The 19,805-nt window shown below is 44.5% G+C and overlaps 1 protein-coding gene across 2 annotated transcripts in view; it reads left to right on the forward strand.

The window, feature by feature from the left end:
• chd5 (chromodomain helicase DNA binding protein 5) overlaps positions 1–19,805 on the forward strand; it is a 99,933-nt gene that overhangs the window by 34,907 nt on the left and 45,221 nt on the right. For both annotated transcript variants that reach the window (XM_072244857.1, XM_072244858.1), the window contains 9 exons: positions 499–702; positions 3,060–3,268; positions 5,219–5,350; positions 7,198–7,306; positions 8,794–8,985; positions 11,047–11,247; positions 13,016–13,153; positions 17,949–18,070; positions 19,556–19,729. In XM_072244857.1, the coding sequence (XP_072100958.1) occupies positions 499–702; positions 3,060–3,268; positions 5,219–5,350; positions 7,198–7,306; positions 8,794–8,985; positions 11,047–11,247; positions 13,016–13,153; positions 17,949–18,070; positions 19,556–19,729 (1,481 nt within the window). The remainder of the gene's footprint in view (positions 1–498; positions 703–3,059; positions 3,269–5,218; positions 5,351–7,197; positions 7,307–8,793; positions 8,986–11,046; positions 11,248–13,015; positions 13,154–17,948; positions 18,071–19,555; positions 19,730–19,805) is intronic.

A 19,805-nucleotide genomic window follows, 5' to 3' on the forward strand; every position in this document is an offset into this window, starting at 1 on the left:
TTGATTCTGATATGTCGCTATTGTGGACTGAAAGTGGGAATGGGGCAGGGAGAAGGGAATTGTTGGGAAAAAAGGAAGGAAAGGGGGAGGAACTGGGAAGCTCCAGAGAGATGAGATGTGCTGATCAATAAACCAATTGCTTGGAATCAGATTACCTGCCTGGTGTCTCAGGGCTGGGTGTGTCTGCGCCTGTGCCTGTGGCACCCCTTCTCTGCCACACCCTTCCAACGGCACTCCATCCTTGCCATTCCCAACATCCTTTTCTCCAGCCGGATTAACAAACTCGCTCCCGGCTCCACATTGACAAATACAGTTCTCTGCAAGAGCCTTGGGCACCCCGGCTATATATACTGTATGTGCCCAAGGCTCTTGCACAGTGCTGTATAATGTTTGACGGTTTGATGGGGTATTTGTGTACGAGTTAGATCTCTCATTGAGGCTTAGCCAGATTATACGGATCTATCACAAGTGACGGTGTATCTCTCTGTGCTATTTCAGTGCACGCCCCTGAAAGGTAAAGTTCAGCGAATCTTGCACTGGACGTGGGGCTCTCCCCCGCCGCCACGCACTCCTTCAGGCCTGACGGACGGAGCCACTGACGCTGAGCGCCCCAAGCCCCTGGAAGGGCGACCGGAGCGAGAGTTCTTCGTGAAATGGGTGGGACGGTCCTACTGGCACTGCTCTTGGGCCACAGAACTGCAGGTAGGCAGAGTGTGTTGGGACCTCTGGCCCGACACATGCACGTCCCAGTCCCAGAGCAGCTGGGGTTCAGGGGGGGCAGGGGATCCTTGGTTCTCCTGTGCTTACCTAGTTCAGGTGTTCATGAACTGTACAAGCACCAAAGGCTGTCAGCAGCCTTTTCTGGTTTTTCTTTGCTGTAGATGACCATCTGTGCACATTCTTATGGTGAAGTGTGATTTGAATATGGTGAATGTCACAGTTCGTGACGTGTCATGTTTAGTTTTGAAGTCTGGCCATTGTTGTAATGGGGGAAACATGAATCCACAAGGTCTGTCTGGAGTCATTATATTGAAACGCTGGAGTACTGTGCACACTGCAGAGCTTTTACAGGCTCTACCTCATGCATGATCCCTATAAACTAAAGCAACCTCTGTGCAAGTGCGAAACCGGGCAGCAAAGCGGCTACGTTGACCAGTGTATGCCGCGAGCTCGCTGCGTTGCAGCAACAAGGTCACAGGCACAAAGCAGGTGGACCTGGAACACAGAAGTGAGCCTCCTCTGGAAGGGAACATGGCTACGTGACTCATTCTTACCCAGGCGCCTTCCTTTAAGTGACCGTGCCAGGCAAACTTTGTCGAGGTTCCCACCTCTTAGGGAGGCTGCTGTGGTAGAGTTACTATCAACCGAGGAACTTGTCATGTCAATTCACAGAAAGCTGGTGCTTTGTGATATTTGTGCATTCTATGATGTGAATGTTTAAACCTGGCATTGCACTCGGAGCAGCACAATCTAAGTGCAGAATAATTTTTATTCTGTTTTGTCCTGGGGAAGCAGATTGAGGTCTGAATGTTGGTTATGGCACTAGTGAGAACTTCCTGCTTCTCTTTGACCTATTTTCATCAGAACTTTTAAGGCCACTTGATAGGGCAGACAGGGTTTAAAGTTTACTTCTCCTGTAGCTTGGTCCTGTTTTGCATGCTGTACCGCTGGAGGGGCTTGTACCTGTTCTGATTAAAACAAGGTGAGTGCTCTTAGGATGCTTCACTTTGCATTGTTATCCAAGAAAAACCTGAGTTATACGGTGTTACACTGTGTAAGTGCAGAGAAATAGGCCATTTTGCTCAAATAATACACACTCCAAATGAGTGTCCTTTTATCCTTCGTATTTGAGAGGGGCTGAGAGGGAAAATGAATCAGCCGCAATGAAATCGCAGACTCGATGGGCCAAATGGCCTAATTCTGCTCCTATATCATATGATCTTACGGTATCTTTTAATCCGTTTCTTCCCTCATGTTCTTAACTAGCTGCCACCGAAAGACAACGACGCCTCTAGGACGGCTTAGAGTCAGGAGCCCATATTCTTTCCACACTTTGGTTTGAAGAAGTTTCTCCTGAATTACCTAATTGTGTAGGTTATAAGAAAACATTTTGAAAAAAGAGGAGAAAGTATAGATTTGGAGAGGAATTTCTAAGCTCAGGCCTTCAACACAGAACTCCACAGTGCAGGAACAGGCCCTTCGGCCCATCTGGTTCATGCAAACCATTAATCTGCCTAGTCCCATCGGTCTGCATCTGATCGCCCTATATGCCCCTCCCATCCATGTACCTATTCAAATTCCTCTTAAATGAACTCGCATCCAGCGCAGCTTATTCCACACTCTCATGACCCTCTGAGTGAAGAAGGTTCCCCTCATGTTCCCCTTAATCTTTTCACCTTTCACCCTTAACCCAAGGCCTCTAGTTGTAGTCCCACCCAACTGCAGTGGAAAAAGCCTGCTTGCATTTACCCTATCTGTACCCCTCATAATATTGTAAACCTCTACCAAATCTCCTCCCAGTCTTCTACGTTCTAGGTCTGGTCTTCAATGATGAATCAGACTGCCAAAAGAGATGCTAATTGAGCCCCAGCATAGAAACACCCTCCAACGTCTTCACTTTATTCTTTTAACCGTAACAAACCTTTTCATGTGTCTCTTCATCAGCTCAGCCCGTGGATCCTCCTACTTTCACCTTTGTGTTTCTATCTAAAAGTATTAAATCAGTTGAGATTAAATATGGAAGTGAGTTCGCATCTTAACCATTTTTGGGTCAACTATTTCTCTCACTTCTGATTGGATTACATTATTTTCTGCTCCAGTTTCTGGTATCACCTGTAAGTGGAAAAATTTTTCCACAAGACCCTGTCAAATTCTCCGTCTGTGTGCGTCTTCCCCTGTCTGCCAGATTATGGTACTAAGTCATAGCTCTTGTTGTTTCCTGTTCAGTAAAGGTTGACGATGGGGAGAATGTTGGGGTGCTGGTGGGGGGGTGGTGGTGGAGACAATTGACACAACAAGCAGGTGTGTTTAAATGTTTGGCTGTTGTTGGTTTACTGCAGCTGGAGCTGTACCACACGGTGATGTTCCGGAACTTCCAAAGGAAGAACGACATGGACGAGCCACCTCCGTTCGACTACGGCTCTGGGGATGACGAGAAGAGCGAAAAGCGGAAGAATAAAGATCCACAGAGCGCGGCGATGGAAAAGCGGTTCTATCGGTACGGCATCAAACCTGAGTGGCTGATCATCCAACGAATCATAAATCACAGGTGAGGAGCCAATCAGAAAGAGGTGGAGGCCTTTCTGCCCCCTTCACTTAGCTGAAGTTTCTTGTACTGCAAGCCCATCCACCAGTCATGGTCCTCTCACTCTTCCTACCTTGTCCTACTAAACTCCATTAATCAGAAACCGAACTTCTCCACGTAATGCAAATATGAAATAAAGACAGAAAATTCAGCAAGTCAAAGTTCATTTTCTTGCAGGCATTCGCAGTAGTACAAAAAAAGAAAACAATAGGATCAATGAAAAACTATGCACGGACAAAGCAACTAGTGTGCAAAAGAAGACAAACTGTGTAAATACAAAGAAAACTAATAAAAATAAATAAAAAATACTGAGAGCATGAGTTGTAGAGTCCTGAAAATGAGTCCACAGGTTGTGGAATCAGGTGAGCGGACTGCAGCTAGCGGGCTCATGGATCGGCTGTGTCCGTGAGCGAACTCACTTTCGGGAACTTCAGTTCTGAATGTCATTTGCTTACTTTTATTGTTTGCACAAGTTGTTTTTTTTCTCCCCCCGCACGTTGGATATTTGACGGTCTTTTTTTTTTTAAAAAACTGGGCTCTGTTGGGTTTCTTTGTTCTGTGGCTGCCTGTAAGGAGACAAATCTCAGGGTTGTATATAGTATACATACTTCGAACGTTATCCACATTGGTTCAGGAGCCTGATGATTGAGGGGTGATAACTGTCCCTGAACCTGGTGGTGTGGGACCTCAGGTTTCTGTCTCCCTCCTTGATGGCAGCAGTGAGAACCCGCGTCTGTGGAGAGGAAACGCAGTTAGCAGAGACATTGTTTTAAAACATATTAATTCTGGTTCTCTCTTCCTAGATGCTGTCTGACTGTTGAGTATCTTCAACATTTTGTTGATATCAGCAGGAAGAGTGTTCCATCACTGTTTGCTTGAAAGAAATGCTTTCTGACATTCCTGCCGAACAATAAATCTCTTATTTTAACGTTTATGTCCCCTTGCACTTGATTCTGGCAGCAGAGTATGCAGTTCCTCGCTAATCAGCTGCATGGTATTGGTTAATTCTTCAAAGACGCTGCCTGTTAAAATAAACGAGAACAAATTGTTTATTATTGTCACATGTATGGAGGTGCAGTGAAAACCGTATCTTGCCCCCATACTGTTGATACAAATCACTTTATTACACAGTGCATTGAGATAGTACAAGGTAAAGCAATAACAGAATAAATTGAATCAGAATCAGGTTTAATATCACCGGCGTATGTTGTGAAATTTGTTGACTTTGCGGCAGCAGTACAATGCAATACATGAGATAATATAGGGGTAAAATGAATTATAGTGTGTGTGTGTGTATATATATATATATATATATATATATATATATATACACACACACACACACACACACACACACACGAACGCGCGCACACACATTAAATTAGATAAGTAGTGCAAAGTGTGGGCGTAGAATAGCACAGTAAGTGCTCTTGATGGTGATGTAACATTGGTCCAGTGTGTCAGTTGCTCTGGTGCCACAAGTGATTTGTTGATAACAATTACTTACGGACTTGTTCAAGCTGGCCTGGTTAAAATCCACCAGAATGACAGGGGAGGCATCAGGATGTGCTGTTTCGTGTCTGTTGATCACACCGCTCAGATCGTCCAGAGCTTGTTTGACGTTGGCATGGTGTATAACGCTACCAAAATGATCGCTGAAATCTCCCCCATGAGGCAGGGGTCGGTGATACAGTTGAAGTTATTGTCATTGTCTCTGGAAACTAAACCGTAATTCAAGCTCCCTGAATATCCGCACTCAAATGCTTCCAGGCCTGGAACCGGGCAGGCTAGTGTAGAGTAAACCCCATACTACAGTCGGATCTCCCCAGGCCAGGTTCTGCCTAGATTTGCATCTAACTTGTGTCCTTGATGTAACAGGATAAAAACATTCTTCATTCCCTTTTTTATTTCCAGCTTTGATAAGAAGGGTGACTTACATTATCTGATTAAATGGAGGGATTTGCCATATGATCAGGCTACCTGGGAACATGAAGATTTTGACATTCCAGATTACGACACCATGAAGGAGATGTACTGGAATCACAGGTCAGTGTCTCCTTCCAGAAGAAGGCAGCAGCTTCTAGTGAAAGTTAAAACAAAAACTGCAGATGCTGTAAATCTGAAATAAAGACAAACTGTACTGGAAACACTCAGCAGGCCAGGCAGTATCTCTGGGAAGAGTTAATGTTTCAGGTTGAACGTGATAAATTTTAGCGAACTTACTGATTGGCTTCTCGGCCTCACCTATCACCTTCCAGTGTGTACTCCCTCCCCTCCCGCAACCTTCTGCCCCCCCCCCTTCCAGTCCTACTGAACAGTCTCAGCCCAAAACGCCGACTTATTTATTCCTCTCCACAGATGCTGCCTGACCTGCTGAGTTCCTCCAGCATTTTGTGTGTGTGTGTTGCTTTGCATTTCCAGCGTCTGCAGATTTTCTTGTCTATAATCCAAGACTGCTGTTTTCCAGTCAATGTCTGATTAATTCACTAATGATTACATGATAGTTTGTCACACGTACATCGAAACTTAAAGTGAAATGCATCATTTGCGCAATGACCAACACAATCCATGGGTTGTGCTGGGGGCAGTCCGCAAGTGTTGCTGTGTTTCCGCCGCCAACATAGCACGCCCATAACTCATTAACCCTAACGCTAACTGTACGCCTTTGGAACACGGGAGGAAACTGCAGTACCCAGAGAAAACCCGGGTGGCTACTGAGAGAACGTATAAACTCCTTATAGACAGCGGCGGGAGTTGAACCACATAAAGCGTTACGCATAACCGCTACACCACCCGTTCAGACACAGGAACTGTCACATTCCTGGTCAGATACTTGCATAATTCCAGTCCCTGAGTATGCTTTCTTAAATCTGCTGGTGGGATAAGCCAGTGTGGATTGACTGTTTCTGGTTGAGAAGATGCTTCTGGTTAGTGTAGTGAAAGTGCTTCCAAAGCCCTTTTAGGTCAGGAATTCTAGGATTTTGACCCATTGATTTCCTTTTCAAAGATGCTCCAGTTGGTAGGTGAATTGGTCATGGTAAATTGTCCTGTGATTAGACTAGGGTTAAATCATAATTGCTGGGCAGCACGGCTTGAAGGGATGAAAGGCCTCCCCTGTGCTGTAACTAACTAACTAACCCTGTAGAAGTGACGTATGCTGCTGGGTGGTGTAGGGGTCATCAAGGTTCTTGTATTTGTTACCAACATGAGCAAATCTGCAGATGCTGGAAATCTAGGGCAACACACACAAAATGCTGGAGGAACTCAGCAGGCAGGCAGCACCTATGGAAAAGAGTAAACAGTCGATGTTTTGGGCCGAGACTCTTCATCAAGGCTGTGTTTGTTATTCTAGATGGCAGAGGGAGGTGGTGTAAGAGAAGTAGCTGACTCTTGATGTCTAACACTGGCCGACCAGCCGTAGAGCTGTACAGCCCAGAAGCAGGCCCTTCAGCCCATCCAATCCATGCCAGACTGTTACTCTGCTGAGTCCCATTGACCAGCACCTGTCATGTGTGTAAATGTGAACTTGCAAGCATTGCCACACACACAAAACAAAAGCACCAGAGAGACTTTGATCACTTGTGACACAATGAGTACATATGCTAGAATCTGGAGGGGATCAGTAGGTCGAGCAGCACCTGTGGGGGTTGGGAACTTGTCCAGGGAAAGAACTGTTGACATTTCGGGTGGAAACCCTGCAGCAGAGGCCTGGGTCCCTCTGGTTGTTTAATGATTTCCATGATGTATCAGAATTAAGGCAGCCCATGAGAGGGGCAGGACTCGGAGCTGTTTGGCATGGACGTGGGAGGGGAGTTTAATTACTGCTGCTGTTTCATCCCTTTGGTAACAGTACAGTGGACGTCACCACCTCCGATCTTCCCCTCTCCCCGCAGGCAGTTGATCATGGGTGAAGACATACGACCAGTGAGGAAGCTGAACAAGAAAGGACAGAAAGCTCGGGAGTTGGTCTTTGACCCACCGCCATGCCAGCCTGTTGTGGACGTAAGTGAACACGAGGTTGGGACAGAGCCTTAACATTGGGCCTGTTGTGTGGGTGGGTGGGTGGTTAAGACAGAGCCTTAACACTGGGCCTATTGTGTGTGTGTGTGTGTGTGTGTGTGTGTGTGTGTCGGGGGGGACAGAGCCTTAACACTGGGCCTATTGGTGTGTGTGTGGGTGTGTGTAGGACAGAGCCTTAACACTGGGCCTATTGTGTGTGTGTGTGTGTGTGTGTGTGTGTGTGTGTAGGACAGAGCCTTAACACTGGGCCTGTTGGGTGTGTGGGTGTAGAAGTGAACTTGAGGTTGGGGCAGGGTCAACATTGGGCCTGTTGGGTTTGTGTATGTAAAAGTGAGGTTGGGGCAGAGTCAACACTGGGCCTGTTGAGCAGGTAATGGAACAGGAGGTTGAAGCTAAGCCTCGGATGGGATTGCTCCATTCTGAGGTCCTGGGTGGTATCATCCAAACTTCAAAAGTGATTCTATTTCAGTGGCATTGTTTGATATACAGTGGATTCCAGCTAATTGGGACACAATGAGGCTAGTACATTTCGGCCCAATTAATCGGTTGCCCCAATTAGCTAAAGTTTCATGGAAATAGTTAAAAGGTTTAAAAAAAAGACAAAGTACCATGTAATTGAATAATAATTTATGTACTTAAATGAAATACAGAACAAATTAGAGCACTACCAATACCTCTACTATACAGCAGAGTCATGTAAAACTATTAGATCCCAATAGTTATGGACAGAGGAATTCATCTGCCATGTTCATTTGATTGACTGTAAAAGAACAAAATCAGTGCAGGCACCCTAGTGCAGGTAGTGGACTGCCTTCATTCAATGCTTTAGACAATTGCATCCTCTGTATCTTCATTTAACTTGTTGAAGTGGTGAGATCACTTAAATTTTCACCTCTGGCCATTTGTGGCATTTCCAAGCTTGAAACTGCAGTGGGGAAAACAGTTACCTTCTTATTTTTCACCAACCTCAGTGACAAAAACCACTGCTTTTTGAGCACAAACACACGTAATGACTCTGTGTTTAAAATTGATCGCTGTAAGCACAGTGTCACGTCTAACAGCCATGCAAGTGCAGACGACTGACGGTAGAAACCGTTTGGCAACAGTCTCCTGCCCCAATTAAAATAAATGAAGGGAATCCCGGCCATTTTCTTGATTTGGTTTTTGTTCTTTAAGAAATGTCCCAAATAAACAGCTGCCCCGATTAAACCGATGGCCCACTTAACCAAAATCCACTCTATTTTGAGGCTTCCTTTAAAACATTGTAACAAAATTTTTTGGTTTAGGTGCAAGAAAAATCTCTGTATTCTTTTAGTTTACTTGTAAACCAGTTTGACTTCCAGAATTGGCAACTAGGGGGGAAACACCTGACTGTTGGGAGTTTGAAATCCAACTGGTTATGCAGGTGATGTTCTTTGCTCATTCTGTCTTCCATCTGAATACTTAAACACCGTTCTTCCTGGCCACAGCCGACCGTGAAGTTTGACAAGCAGCCCGATTACATTGATGCTACCGGAGGCAACTTGCACCCGTACCAGCTGGAGGGGCTGAACTGGCTGCGTTTCTCCTGGGCACAGGGCACAGACACCATCCTGGCTGATGAGATGGGACTGGGGAAAACAGTTCAGACCATTGTGTTTCTGTACTCGCTCTTCAGAGAGGTGAGGGGTGTGTGGGATGTGGGGAATGTCGGGTGGGTGGTGAGTGGAAAGCTGAATGCACAGGCTAGGGCAATTAGGGGTCAGGTCCTTAGGTGAAGGTATAAAATCTGGGTTTAGATAGTCTGGTTCGGGGGGGCCTGTGTGAGCATCCTTCCCTGTCTGTGAGTTGGAGAGATATTTTACCTCATTGCCCCAGAATGATGGCTCTTTCTCAGCGCCCGTGATTCAATATAAAAATACCCATCTCTTGGTTACAAACAATCATAGTTTAAATTTATGCTTTGAATGAAGAGATTAGCTTTGTCACGTGCGTCACTTGCCCCAATGATCAACGTGTGCTAGGAACAGCCTTTAAATTCCTCAGCATACACATCACCGAGGATCTGTACACACCAGCTGTGTGATGAAACAGCGCCTATTTCACCTCAGACGGTCGAAGAAGTTTGGTATGGGTCCCCAAATCCTAAGGACTTTCTACAGGGGCACAATTGAGAGCTTCCTGACTGGCTGCATCACTGCCTGGTATGGGAACTGTACTTCCCTCAATCGCAGGACTTTGCAGAGAGTGGTGTGTACAGCCCAGCACATCTGTAGATGTGAACTTCTCACTATCCAGGACATTTACAGAGACAGGTATGTAAAAAGGGCCTGAAGGATCATTGGGGACCTGAGTCACCCCAACCACAAACTGTTCCAGCTGCTACCATCCCGGAAATGGTACTTCAGCATAAAAGCTAGGACCAACAGGCTCCAGGACAGCTTCTTCCACCAGGCCATCAGACTGATGAATTCACACTGATAGAATTGTGCTTCTATGTTATATTGACTGTCCTGTTGTGCATACTATTTATTACAAATGACTATAAATTCACATTTAGACGGAGACGTAACATAAAGATTTTTACTCCTCATGTACGTGAAGGATGTCAGAAATAAAGTCAATTTAATTCATTTCAACTTTCGCTGCCAATGTAGCATGTGCACAGTTTGCTAACCTTGATCTGTAGAATGTGGGAGAAAACCAGAGCACCCAAACGAAACTCCTCACCGTCTGTGGAGGGAGAGGAATCCTGATCACTGGCACTGTACAGTGTTACACTAACCACCATGCTTCCTTGTGCTGCCCCCAGATCCCTAGAATAGCTCTAATGATTTGGTCTTCAGATTATTCCAGTTGTTTCAAGGGTAGTTGAGAATTTTTTTTCCACCTGTATGTTCTGCTCTCAACTCGGTATGTATCACTTCATATTTACTCCTCCCATGCTATTATGTAGTAATTTGGGATTTGTATGACTTGAGTATATATCGGTCTACAAAAAGGATCTAGTGCTTTCCCAGTGCATATGACACATAAACTCTTCTCGTGCTTCCAGGTGTCGATTTTAACCAAGGATTCAATGACAAAACTCTTGTCGTCTTTATCAAGGATGATGCCTAGGCATGTCTAGTCCTATGGTATATATACTCAACTCCTGTTGTCCAACCCTCCTGATTGGCTAGTCCTCAACCAATCGGGTTGAGAAGGACGATGGGAGTAGAGTATAAATAGCAATGGAACTAGACAGGCTGATGAAGATGGGAGTTTGCCATGGAAATATTGGTTAAAATCAACACTGGAATCCCAAGAAGAGTTTATGCGGTATATTGGTCTACATTTCCTTGAGTCATGTAGTTTGGTACAAAAGTTTACATTAAAAGTTGTCTTAAGTATTATTCAAAAATATAATTCGAGCTGAGTCATCAGGATACTGTGTAGAGATCAAAGGAACAGCAAATGTTGCCTGATGTTTATCTGGCACCTTTTTAACATGGACAAGACACTTGGTGAATCAGTTCACTGCAGAATAACCCTGGGAATGGTAGTCTTAATGTATGAGGAGTGTCTGATCACTCTGGGTTTGTTGTTGATGGAGTTTGGAAGGATGAGGTGGGGTGGTGGGGGGATCTCATTGAAATCTACCGAATACTGGAATAGAGTGGATGTCAGGGAGGAAAATGGAGGACCTGAGCTCACCATGTTGCTTTTGAATTATATACCTACTTCTGCCTTTTTTTGACTAGGGACACTCCAAGGGACCTTTCCTAGTGAGTGCCCCGCTGTCAACGATTATTAATTGGGAGCGGGAGTTCATGATGTGGGCGCCATCCTTTTACGTGGTAACGTACACTGGAGACAAAGATTGCCGAGCTGTAATCCGTGAGAATGAGTTCTGCTTTGATGAGAATGTTTTCAAGAACGGGAAAAAGACCTTCAGGATGAAGGTGAGTGTCTTCCCTTTTTCTGGTTTCTTTTTTTTTTAATTCACAGGGTGTGGGAGTTATTGATGTCCAACATTTAATTCCCATCTCTGGGAATTCCCATCTTGGATTCCCATCTGCTGAAGGAACTTGGTGTGTCTGTGTGTGGGGTGGGAAGGAATCGAAAAGGAAAAGGCCCTTCCTTTCCTCCCACAGACTCGAGACCCTCCAGAAAATAGTTTGGGTGGCTCCAGGTTCCAGCATCTGCAACCTTTTATATCTCTCTGTCGTTGTGATGTTCCCAACGGCAAGCTACCTTGCGTGTTTCTGCATAGTGAAGTTGGTGGGGTTGGGAGATGCTGTAAGTGGTTGGGAGAATGTGTAGCAAATTGCTACGATGTACTTGGATGTTGGCACTGACTGCAGCCACGGTGTCCAGGTGATAAAGTGGATGAAGTTTTAAAATGGTGGGTAGAATCCAGTGAACTTCCTTATCCTGGTCAGCAAAGGTGATTTATTTGAATGAGCATTCTTCTTACGGACTTAGTAAATCACTGGTAGTACATAGTTAATCTCTGGTTAATGCTGAGTTTGCTGGGAAAGGAGACTCTGCAGCTCGCTGCCCATGGGAAAGCACAGGGACAATATTGTGGGGGTTGTAGTGGAGTGACCTATACTGGGAAGGATAGAACGGTGATGCACTCTGTGACTGAAGCTGGACACCACAGCTTGTGAAAGTTGCCCAACTGGGTGAAGAATTTAAGGGCAACCATTGAACGGAATAGGAGAAGTGTGTGTCATAGTCATAGTCATACTTTATTGATCCCGGGGAAAATTGATTTTCATTACAGTTGCACCATAAATAATTAAATAGTAATATGTAACTTATGCCAGGAAATAAGTCCAGGACCAGCCTATTGGCTCAGGGTGTCTGACCCTCCAAGGGAGGAGTTGTAAAGTTTGATGGCCACAGGCAGGAATGACTTCCTATGACTCTCTGTGCTGCATCTCGGTGGAATGAGTCTCTGGCTGAATGTACTCCTGTGCCCACCCAGTACATTATGTAGTGGATGGGAGATATTGTCCAAGATGGCATGCAACTTAGGCAGCATCCTTGTGTGACACACATCCTCTGTGTGTGTGTGTGTGTGTGTGTGTGTGTGTGTGTGTGTGTGTGTGTGTGTGTGTATATGTGTGTGTGTGTATTAGTGGGGAAGGTGGAGAGAGATCTTCCACTCTTACAGGGTCTAATTGAGCACAGGGGGCTGGTGAAGAGAAAGATTAGCTTTATTTGTCACACGTACATTAAAACATACAGTGCAATGCTTCATTTTGTGTCAACAACCAACACAGTCCGAGGATGGTGCTGGGGGAAGCCTGAGAGTTTTGCCGAGCTTCCGGTGCTAATGTGGCATTTCCATTACTTATTAACCCTAACTTGTATGACTTCAGAATGTGGGAGGAACCCAGAGCAGCCGGGGAATACTCGTGTTCGCGGGAAGAATATACAGACTCCTTACGGACAATGGCAGGATTTGAACCCAGTCAGTGATTGCTGCGCTGAAAAGCAATTGCTCTAATGGCTATGCTATTCTGCCACCCATTTTTTCCCCCCTTCAAAGCTTAGTTGTTGATACTAATGGAAGAAGCCCATAATCCACACTGTAATATACTGTTCACCTGCTGCTCTTGCTGGCTTGGTTTGATTTGCATTCTGTGGGCCTGTTTGTTGCTTGAGTGATGACTGTGTTTGGGATTTACAGCACCGTGAGAAACCATTTTCTGTTTTCAGAGTGAAGCACAAATAAAGTTTCATGTCCTGCTCACATCGTATGAGATGATCACCATTGACCAGACAATTCTCGGATCCATTGACTGGGCTTGCCTTGTGGTTGATGAAGCTCACAGGCTGAAAAATAACCAGTCCAAAGTAAGTATGAGGTGGTTCTATTGCCCTGGGAGGACAGTCTATTGAACTGCTGGGTTCATCATCTCTGATCTGGTGAGCTCCCTTGGGAGAAATTTGTGTAGCCCTCAGTGTGGGGTTTCAGTATTTCGTGTTGATTCTTACAGGTGACGAATGGTGACTGATATCCTTGAAACCTGCGTACAATATAGTGACATGTACCATGCAGCTAGAGCTTCTAATATACAGAAACAAACTACAACAAATTCAGAGTGGATCAGATTATAGGTACATTTATTATTTACTTGCAAGGGAAGGTCTATCTCTACACAAGTTATCGTCTCGAAATAGTTTCAATCATATATCTCAAAACAAGCCACTTTTATACTTTTTACAGAGAACAGTAATTAGTTTGCTCCATTCCATAACATTCCTCTGTTATCTGCATCTTTATCTGGTTCTTTAGAAGTGGTGTTCTGTTTACCTCTGTTGTTGAAACATCCCCCCGCCCTAAGAAGTACATTTTCCTGTCATAAAACACACATCCTGATAAAACAAACAAACAAACACACACACACACACACACCAATTTGTAAACATAGAAAATAGGTGCAGGAGTAGGCCATTCGGCCCTTCGAGCCTGCACCGTCACTTGTTATGATCATGGCTGATCATCCAACTCAGAACCCTGCACCAGCCTTCCCTCCATACCCCCTGATCCCCGTAGCCACAAGGGCCATATCTAACTCCCTCTTAAATATAGCCAATGAACTGGCCTCAACTGTTTCCTGTGGCAGAGAAACATCGCAACCAAACCAGCAAAGCACACTGGGATTTCATAGGTTCCATTTTGTCACATTACATTTTACAAAAGTTACAAATTCATAGATTTCAAGGCTACAGATATATTTCCATAGAAGTTTGAAAATTGAGAGGAAGGTAGAAATAATGATTCACTTTCATGATAATTAAGTAGATTCTTATTGATAGAGCAGTTTTGAAATGAAAAGGTTTCAGTTCCTGGTCATTCAGTTCATTATTTCAATGCCGGTATTTTGCTGGAAAAATCTAGAACTTATCCTGCTCTCCCTGCCATACTGTATCACTCTGTTCCAGTGTTTGTGAAGGGTTCCTTTAGAATCAGTCAGGTTTGTTATCACTGACACCTGTCGTGAAATTTGATGGATTATAGCAGCAGGCCAATGCAAGGCCTAAAAAAATACTGTGTTACAAAGATAAATGGTGTTTAAAAAAGGAATAATGAGGTTTGTTCATGGACTGTGCAGATACCTGATGATGGAGGGGAAGAAGCTGTTCCTAAAATGTTGAGTGTGGGTCTTCAGGCTCCTGTACCTCCTTCCTGAAGGTAGTAATGAGAAGAGGGCATGTCTCGGATGGTGAGGGTCCTTAATGATAGATGCTCCCTGGTTGAAGCTCTGCCACTTGGAGATGTCCTCGATGGTGGGGAGGGTTGTGCCCATGATGGAGATGGCTGAATCCTCATCCCTCTTTCAATCCTGCACATTGAAGTGTCCATCCTCGGTGATGATGCAACCAGTCAGAACGCTCTCCACAGTACCTCTGTAGACATTTGTAAGTGGCTTTGGTGACACACCAAATCTCAAAATCCTAATTAAGTCCAGCTGCCAGTGTGTCATTGAAGACTGGTGCATGTCCTCCCTTGTACAGTATAGTGTCAGCCTTCTGGCATCCATGGGGAATGGGGGGTCTGGTTGGGCAAGAACTGCTCAAACTAAAGCATTGGTGTTCTGTCTGTAGACCTTTAAATCCCCTATTCATTATGTTTTACGCTGCAGTTCTGAAGTTTAAGGCTAAACCATATTGACGTAAAATACAGAAGAAAGATCATATGTGTAACTGTACTTCATCAGGTAAAAAGTCAAATTGTGTTTTCCTTTGCTGGGCTGTACAGAATGAGTTGTCCCTAACTTAAAATGAGGTGTCCAGTATTCAGGATGAAGATGAGAAGAAATTTCTTCACCCGGACGGTTGTGCGTCTTCTCTACCCAAGGATGTGGAAACCCACCCTCTGGGTATATTTAAGGCAGAGATTATATATGGCATATTTTTCCAATAGAGGGATTGAACAGTCGTGCTGGGAAAAATCAGTGAGACAAAAGATCAGCCATGATCCTATTGAGAGGCATAAAGAACTGAATGAACAACCCCTGCTTCTATCTTATTTTTGCTTTTGTCACCCATTTCTGTCATTCTCCATTGTGTCATTAACTGGTTGACTGCCTCTTGGGCAATCATGTTATGAATATCTTGCTCCCGACACAACTTCAACCTGACTGAAGCTGAGATTGCTCCTCAGACACGAAGATCCTTAGTTGCCGTGTCTCTGATGCTTCACTGAGGCACACAGAGGATCCTGCCTGTCTCTCTTCATACACGTCACCGGAGCCGTTGAACTGTAAACATTTGTGACAAATGCTGATGGTGTCAATATTAGCCCTGCTTGGTTCCCTCTCACTCTCAGGAATGAAGATCCTTTCACTAGTTTCCTATAAGCATCTGCTTTAGGTAAATAGCAATAGCAACCCCTTTTCCTCTCCTGTCTTCCTCTGCCCCAATCATCCCTTAGAATGGATGCAATTAAGCTGGAGAGGGTGCAGGGTGTTACTGGCACTGGATGGTTTTGGTTATGAGGAGGGACTGGATAGGCTGGGAGTGCTTTTCCTGGAGCAAAGGAGGTTGAACAGTGACCAGATCAAGGTTTCTAAAATCATGAAGAGCATAGATGAATTTTTCCTAGGGTAGGGAGTATAAAACTAGAGGTTTAAGGTGAGAGGGGAAAGATTTCAGAGACAAATTTTTCCATACTGTGAGCTTGCAGAGGAGGTGGTAGAGGCTGCTACAGTTACAATGTTTAAAAGGTCTTTGGATAATTTCATGGATAAGAAAGGTTTAGACTCACTCAAGTAGATATCTTGGCCATCGTGGATGAGCTGGACTGAAGGTACTGTGTTGGTGTGTATAACTATGTCACCTCCAAACACCAGCCTGAAATAATAACCGTTCAGAGGGTGGCAATTGATCTCTGGAGCTGGAGCTACATCACGAAACAATCTAGAGGAGCAGAGTTGTTTTCATCTCAGGGCAGAAAAGCTAACACAGATGTACAGTACAATGAAGGGGCTTTATGAAATAAAGTACTGCACAAGAGTCTTAGGCACAAATATATAGCTAGGGTTCCTGAGAGTACTGACTTTGTCAACGTGGAGCAGAGAGCGAGCTTGTAAATCTGGTGGGTGCAATGGATTTTGGGAATGGCGAGGGTGGAATGCCACGGGAGGGATGAGGGACAGGTGGCAGAGAAGGAGTGCCAGGGTGGGAGGATGTCGCGGGTGCAGACACACCCAGCCCTGAGACACCAGGCAAGGTCATTTAATTCCACATGATTGGTTTATTGATGACTACAGAACCTTTCTCTGGTGCAGACATCCCACCTGTCCTGGAAGTTCCGGGAGTCTCCCGCATATTGATAGTGGCTCCTAGTGTCCTGCAGCGCCATGGCAGAGTGTTCCAAAAAAAGAAAATATAAAACGTACTTCACCCCAGACTACACTAAAGTGTACCCCTGCCTAATAGGAGTCAAAATAATGACAGTGTTGCTCGCTGCACTGTTTGCAACAGTGACTTTTCTATTACCCATAGTGGGTTAAGACTGTAAAAGACATGTTGAGGTGAGTTTAACAGGTGTCATCTGGTCATTAGCATAGCTAACGTTATTTAAACTAGCTGGCTAGCTGCTAAGGAGCTACTCTATTGATGTCCTACGTGATGAGGCCAAACTCCCTGTGGACTTGCTTAAAGTTGTAGTAGAATAAAAAAAAATGACTCCATTATAATATAATAGTGAATCTTGTGAATCTGATGTCTTGCAAAATTAACAAATTCATTGACACAGACTGCTATGAGGTTGAGACTTCCGGCAAAATACTCAAATCTGCCAAGCAAGCCACATCACAGTACAAGGAAAGTTTGGAAAAGAAATAGAAAAGCTATTTGCATTAGCATTTAGCTATTAGCATTGAGGCTGCCAACAAAATACTCAACAAGGAAAATAAATATATATATAAAATGTGTGTGTGTGTGTATAAATAGTTTCAATATGTGATCAAATGAATTGTGTTCTTTTATAATCAAATGTCCTGTATACATACACCCTTGGAGGTCAACCGGGGCGGGGGAGAATATGGGGTTGTGGGGGGGGGGGTGGTGCTACCTCCCTGAAATGAATTTTTGCAGGGTGGGATGTTTGCTGGTGCTTCCTGCGCTCTCCTGTCCTCCTTCCCTGTTAACCCAACCACAATTCCCCTCTCCCTGCCCCCTTCCCATTCTTAGTCCGCAGTAGAGATCCATATCAGAATCAGATTTATCATCACTCACATATGCTGTGAATTCGTTTTTTTTTGTGTGGCAGCACTACATTGGAATATATAAAATCACTGCAAGTACCGCGTATAAAGTGAAACTGTTGATACTGTAGGCAAATCTATAACCAGAGCACAGATTTAAGATAAATGGTAAATAGCCTAGAGGTTAAATGTGTTTTTATTCTGAGAGCCCGTGATCTGCAGTGAAAGCAGATTCAGTGATTACTTTCAAAGTGGAATTGGTTAAGTGTGTAAAAGGAAACCATTTGGAGTCACATGACAGAAGCATAATGGAATTGGGAGATTTTACCAAAGGGCTGGCGTAGATTTGTGTCATGATTCGCTTGGTTCTATGATGCCTCTCTGTGTTTCAATGAGTCTGTGTGTGAGAAGTTGTTTTTTCCCCCCCTCCTCAGTATTTCAGGGTGCTAAATTCATATAAAATCGATTACAAGCTGCTGTTGACGGGGACACCACTGCAGAATAACCTGGAGGAGCTTTTCCACCTGCTGAACTTTCTCACTCCTCTGCGTTTCAAGTAAGTTTCGCCACTTCGAAGTTTACATATTTTATTTTCTCTGAAAGGAAAATATCCAGGTGGCCTCAATGTGCCTTTCACCATAGGATGTCCCAAAATGTAGTCACTTGTGTTACAATTCAAGAGTCAGATTGTGCACAGCAAGCTACCACACATAGGGGTGTGCTGGTGACTTTGTAACCTGCTTTAATGACCACTGAATGTTGGCGTGGCACATCAGGGAAAAATTGTTGCTCTTTGAATCGGCTTGAAGGCCAAATGGTTGAAGGAACTTTTTTTCAACATCGCACCTGAAAGAACATCTGTGACAGTGCCATGTTTAATCAGTTCCAACCATGGCTTAAGATGGGTTTTGTGTTTTGAGTCTCTGGCGTGACTCCCAATGAAATCAGGGCTGCCATTGCTGGATCCTGATGCTTTTGCTATCTGGATGTTCTTGGAAGTTTAAGAACGAGGCATAAAACTTGCTACTTATGATTGTTTATTAAGTGTGATAAGGGCAGAAAAGCGAAAGGAGGACACATGACGAGAGAGAACAAAGAAGGTGGGGGAGAGTAGGGGAAGAGAAAAAGACAAAGGTGGTGTGGTCTTGTACCAGACTACTGAATTGAAATTTCAATAAATAACAGTTAACCAATCAAATAGCCTGATTCAAGTAATGTGACACCCACCTCTGAAAGCAAAAAGTTTCCAGAGAAATACAGAGGCAACTGTAACCACTGAAAAACTCACCAAGCAATCACATGTGCGGAGGTGATTATGTAAAAGTACAAGCAAGCACAGCAAAGTTAAACTACAAGAAAAATAACACGTCTTCAGCCCATTCCAACATCTTAATTAAAATTATGGCCTTGCCACTTCTCTCCTTTCCTGAGGACATTGACTCTGACCCAAGGGGCCTCCTTTTCTTGTCTGATCCCTGCCGTTGTCTGTTCAGTCAGGGAGGTGCAGGTTGAGAAGAGGGATCCAAATTTAACTGGGATCCTTGTCTCAAGGAGACGGTAGAAACAAATGGTGGAAATAACGGGTGACCCCAGACCCACTAATGGTATGAGATCAGGGACCTTCCTTTTAACTAGCGAGGAGAAGACATTGGTCGTAGAGAAGAAGGGTTGTGCTGGTGTTGAGGATGGAATTCATTGAGTTCACTAAATGGATTTCTTTCAGCTTGGTTTGCAAGTGCACCTATTACCTTTTATCTGCTGATTTGAGGAGCAAATTCATTTCTTCTTGCTGGGACTCAGCTTCTGCTCTGATCCCTGCTGCTGAGGGTCTTGTGTGCTTAGATGTTGTCGGGACGAAGTGTGTGTGTGGGCAGTAGCAGAACGATTTCGTATTTGGCCCTGCTAGTGACCCTACCTTTGAAGGGAGGCATAAGGAGGGATATCAGGATATGGTAGTACTGGTTTGAGAGATGAGTAATACTTGTTGGGTCTTAAAGTGGACAGATATGGGGCAACCGTGACTATTTCTATATTGTTGCAGTAATCTGGAAGGATTCCTGGAAGAGTTTGCAGACATCTCGAAAGAAGATCAGATCAAGAAGCTTCACGACCTCCTGGGTCCACATATGCTGCGGCGTCTTAAGACCGACGTCTTTAAGAACATGCCGTCAAAGACCGAGCTGATTGTCCGCGTGGAGCTCAGTTCCATGCAGAAGTAAGTTGGGAAGAACGGAATGGGGTGCCTGCAATCCGGGTGTAAGCAGTTTCTGTTAATTACATTTAATTCTGTG

This window comes from Mobula birostris, chromosome 27 (assembly GCF_030028105.1).
Source record: "Mobula birostris isolate sMobBir1 chromosome 27, sMobBir1.hap1, whole genome shotgun sequence".
Classification (NCBI taxonomy): domain Eukaryota; kingdom Metazoa; phylum Chordata; class Chondrichthyes; order Myliobatiformes; family Myliobatidae; genus Mobula; species Mobula birostris.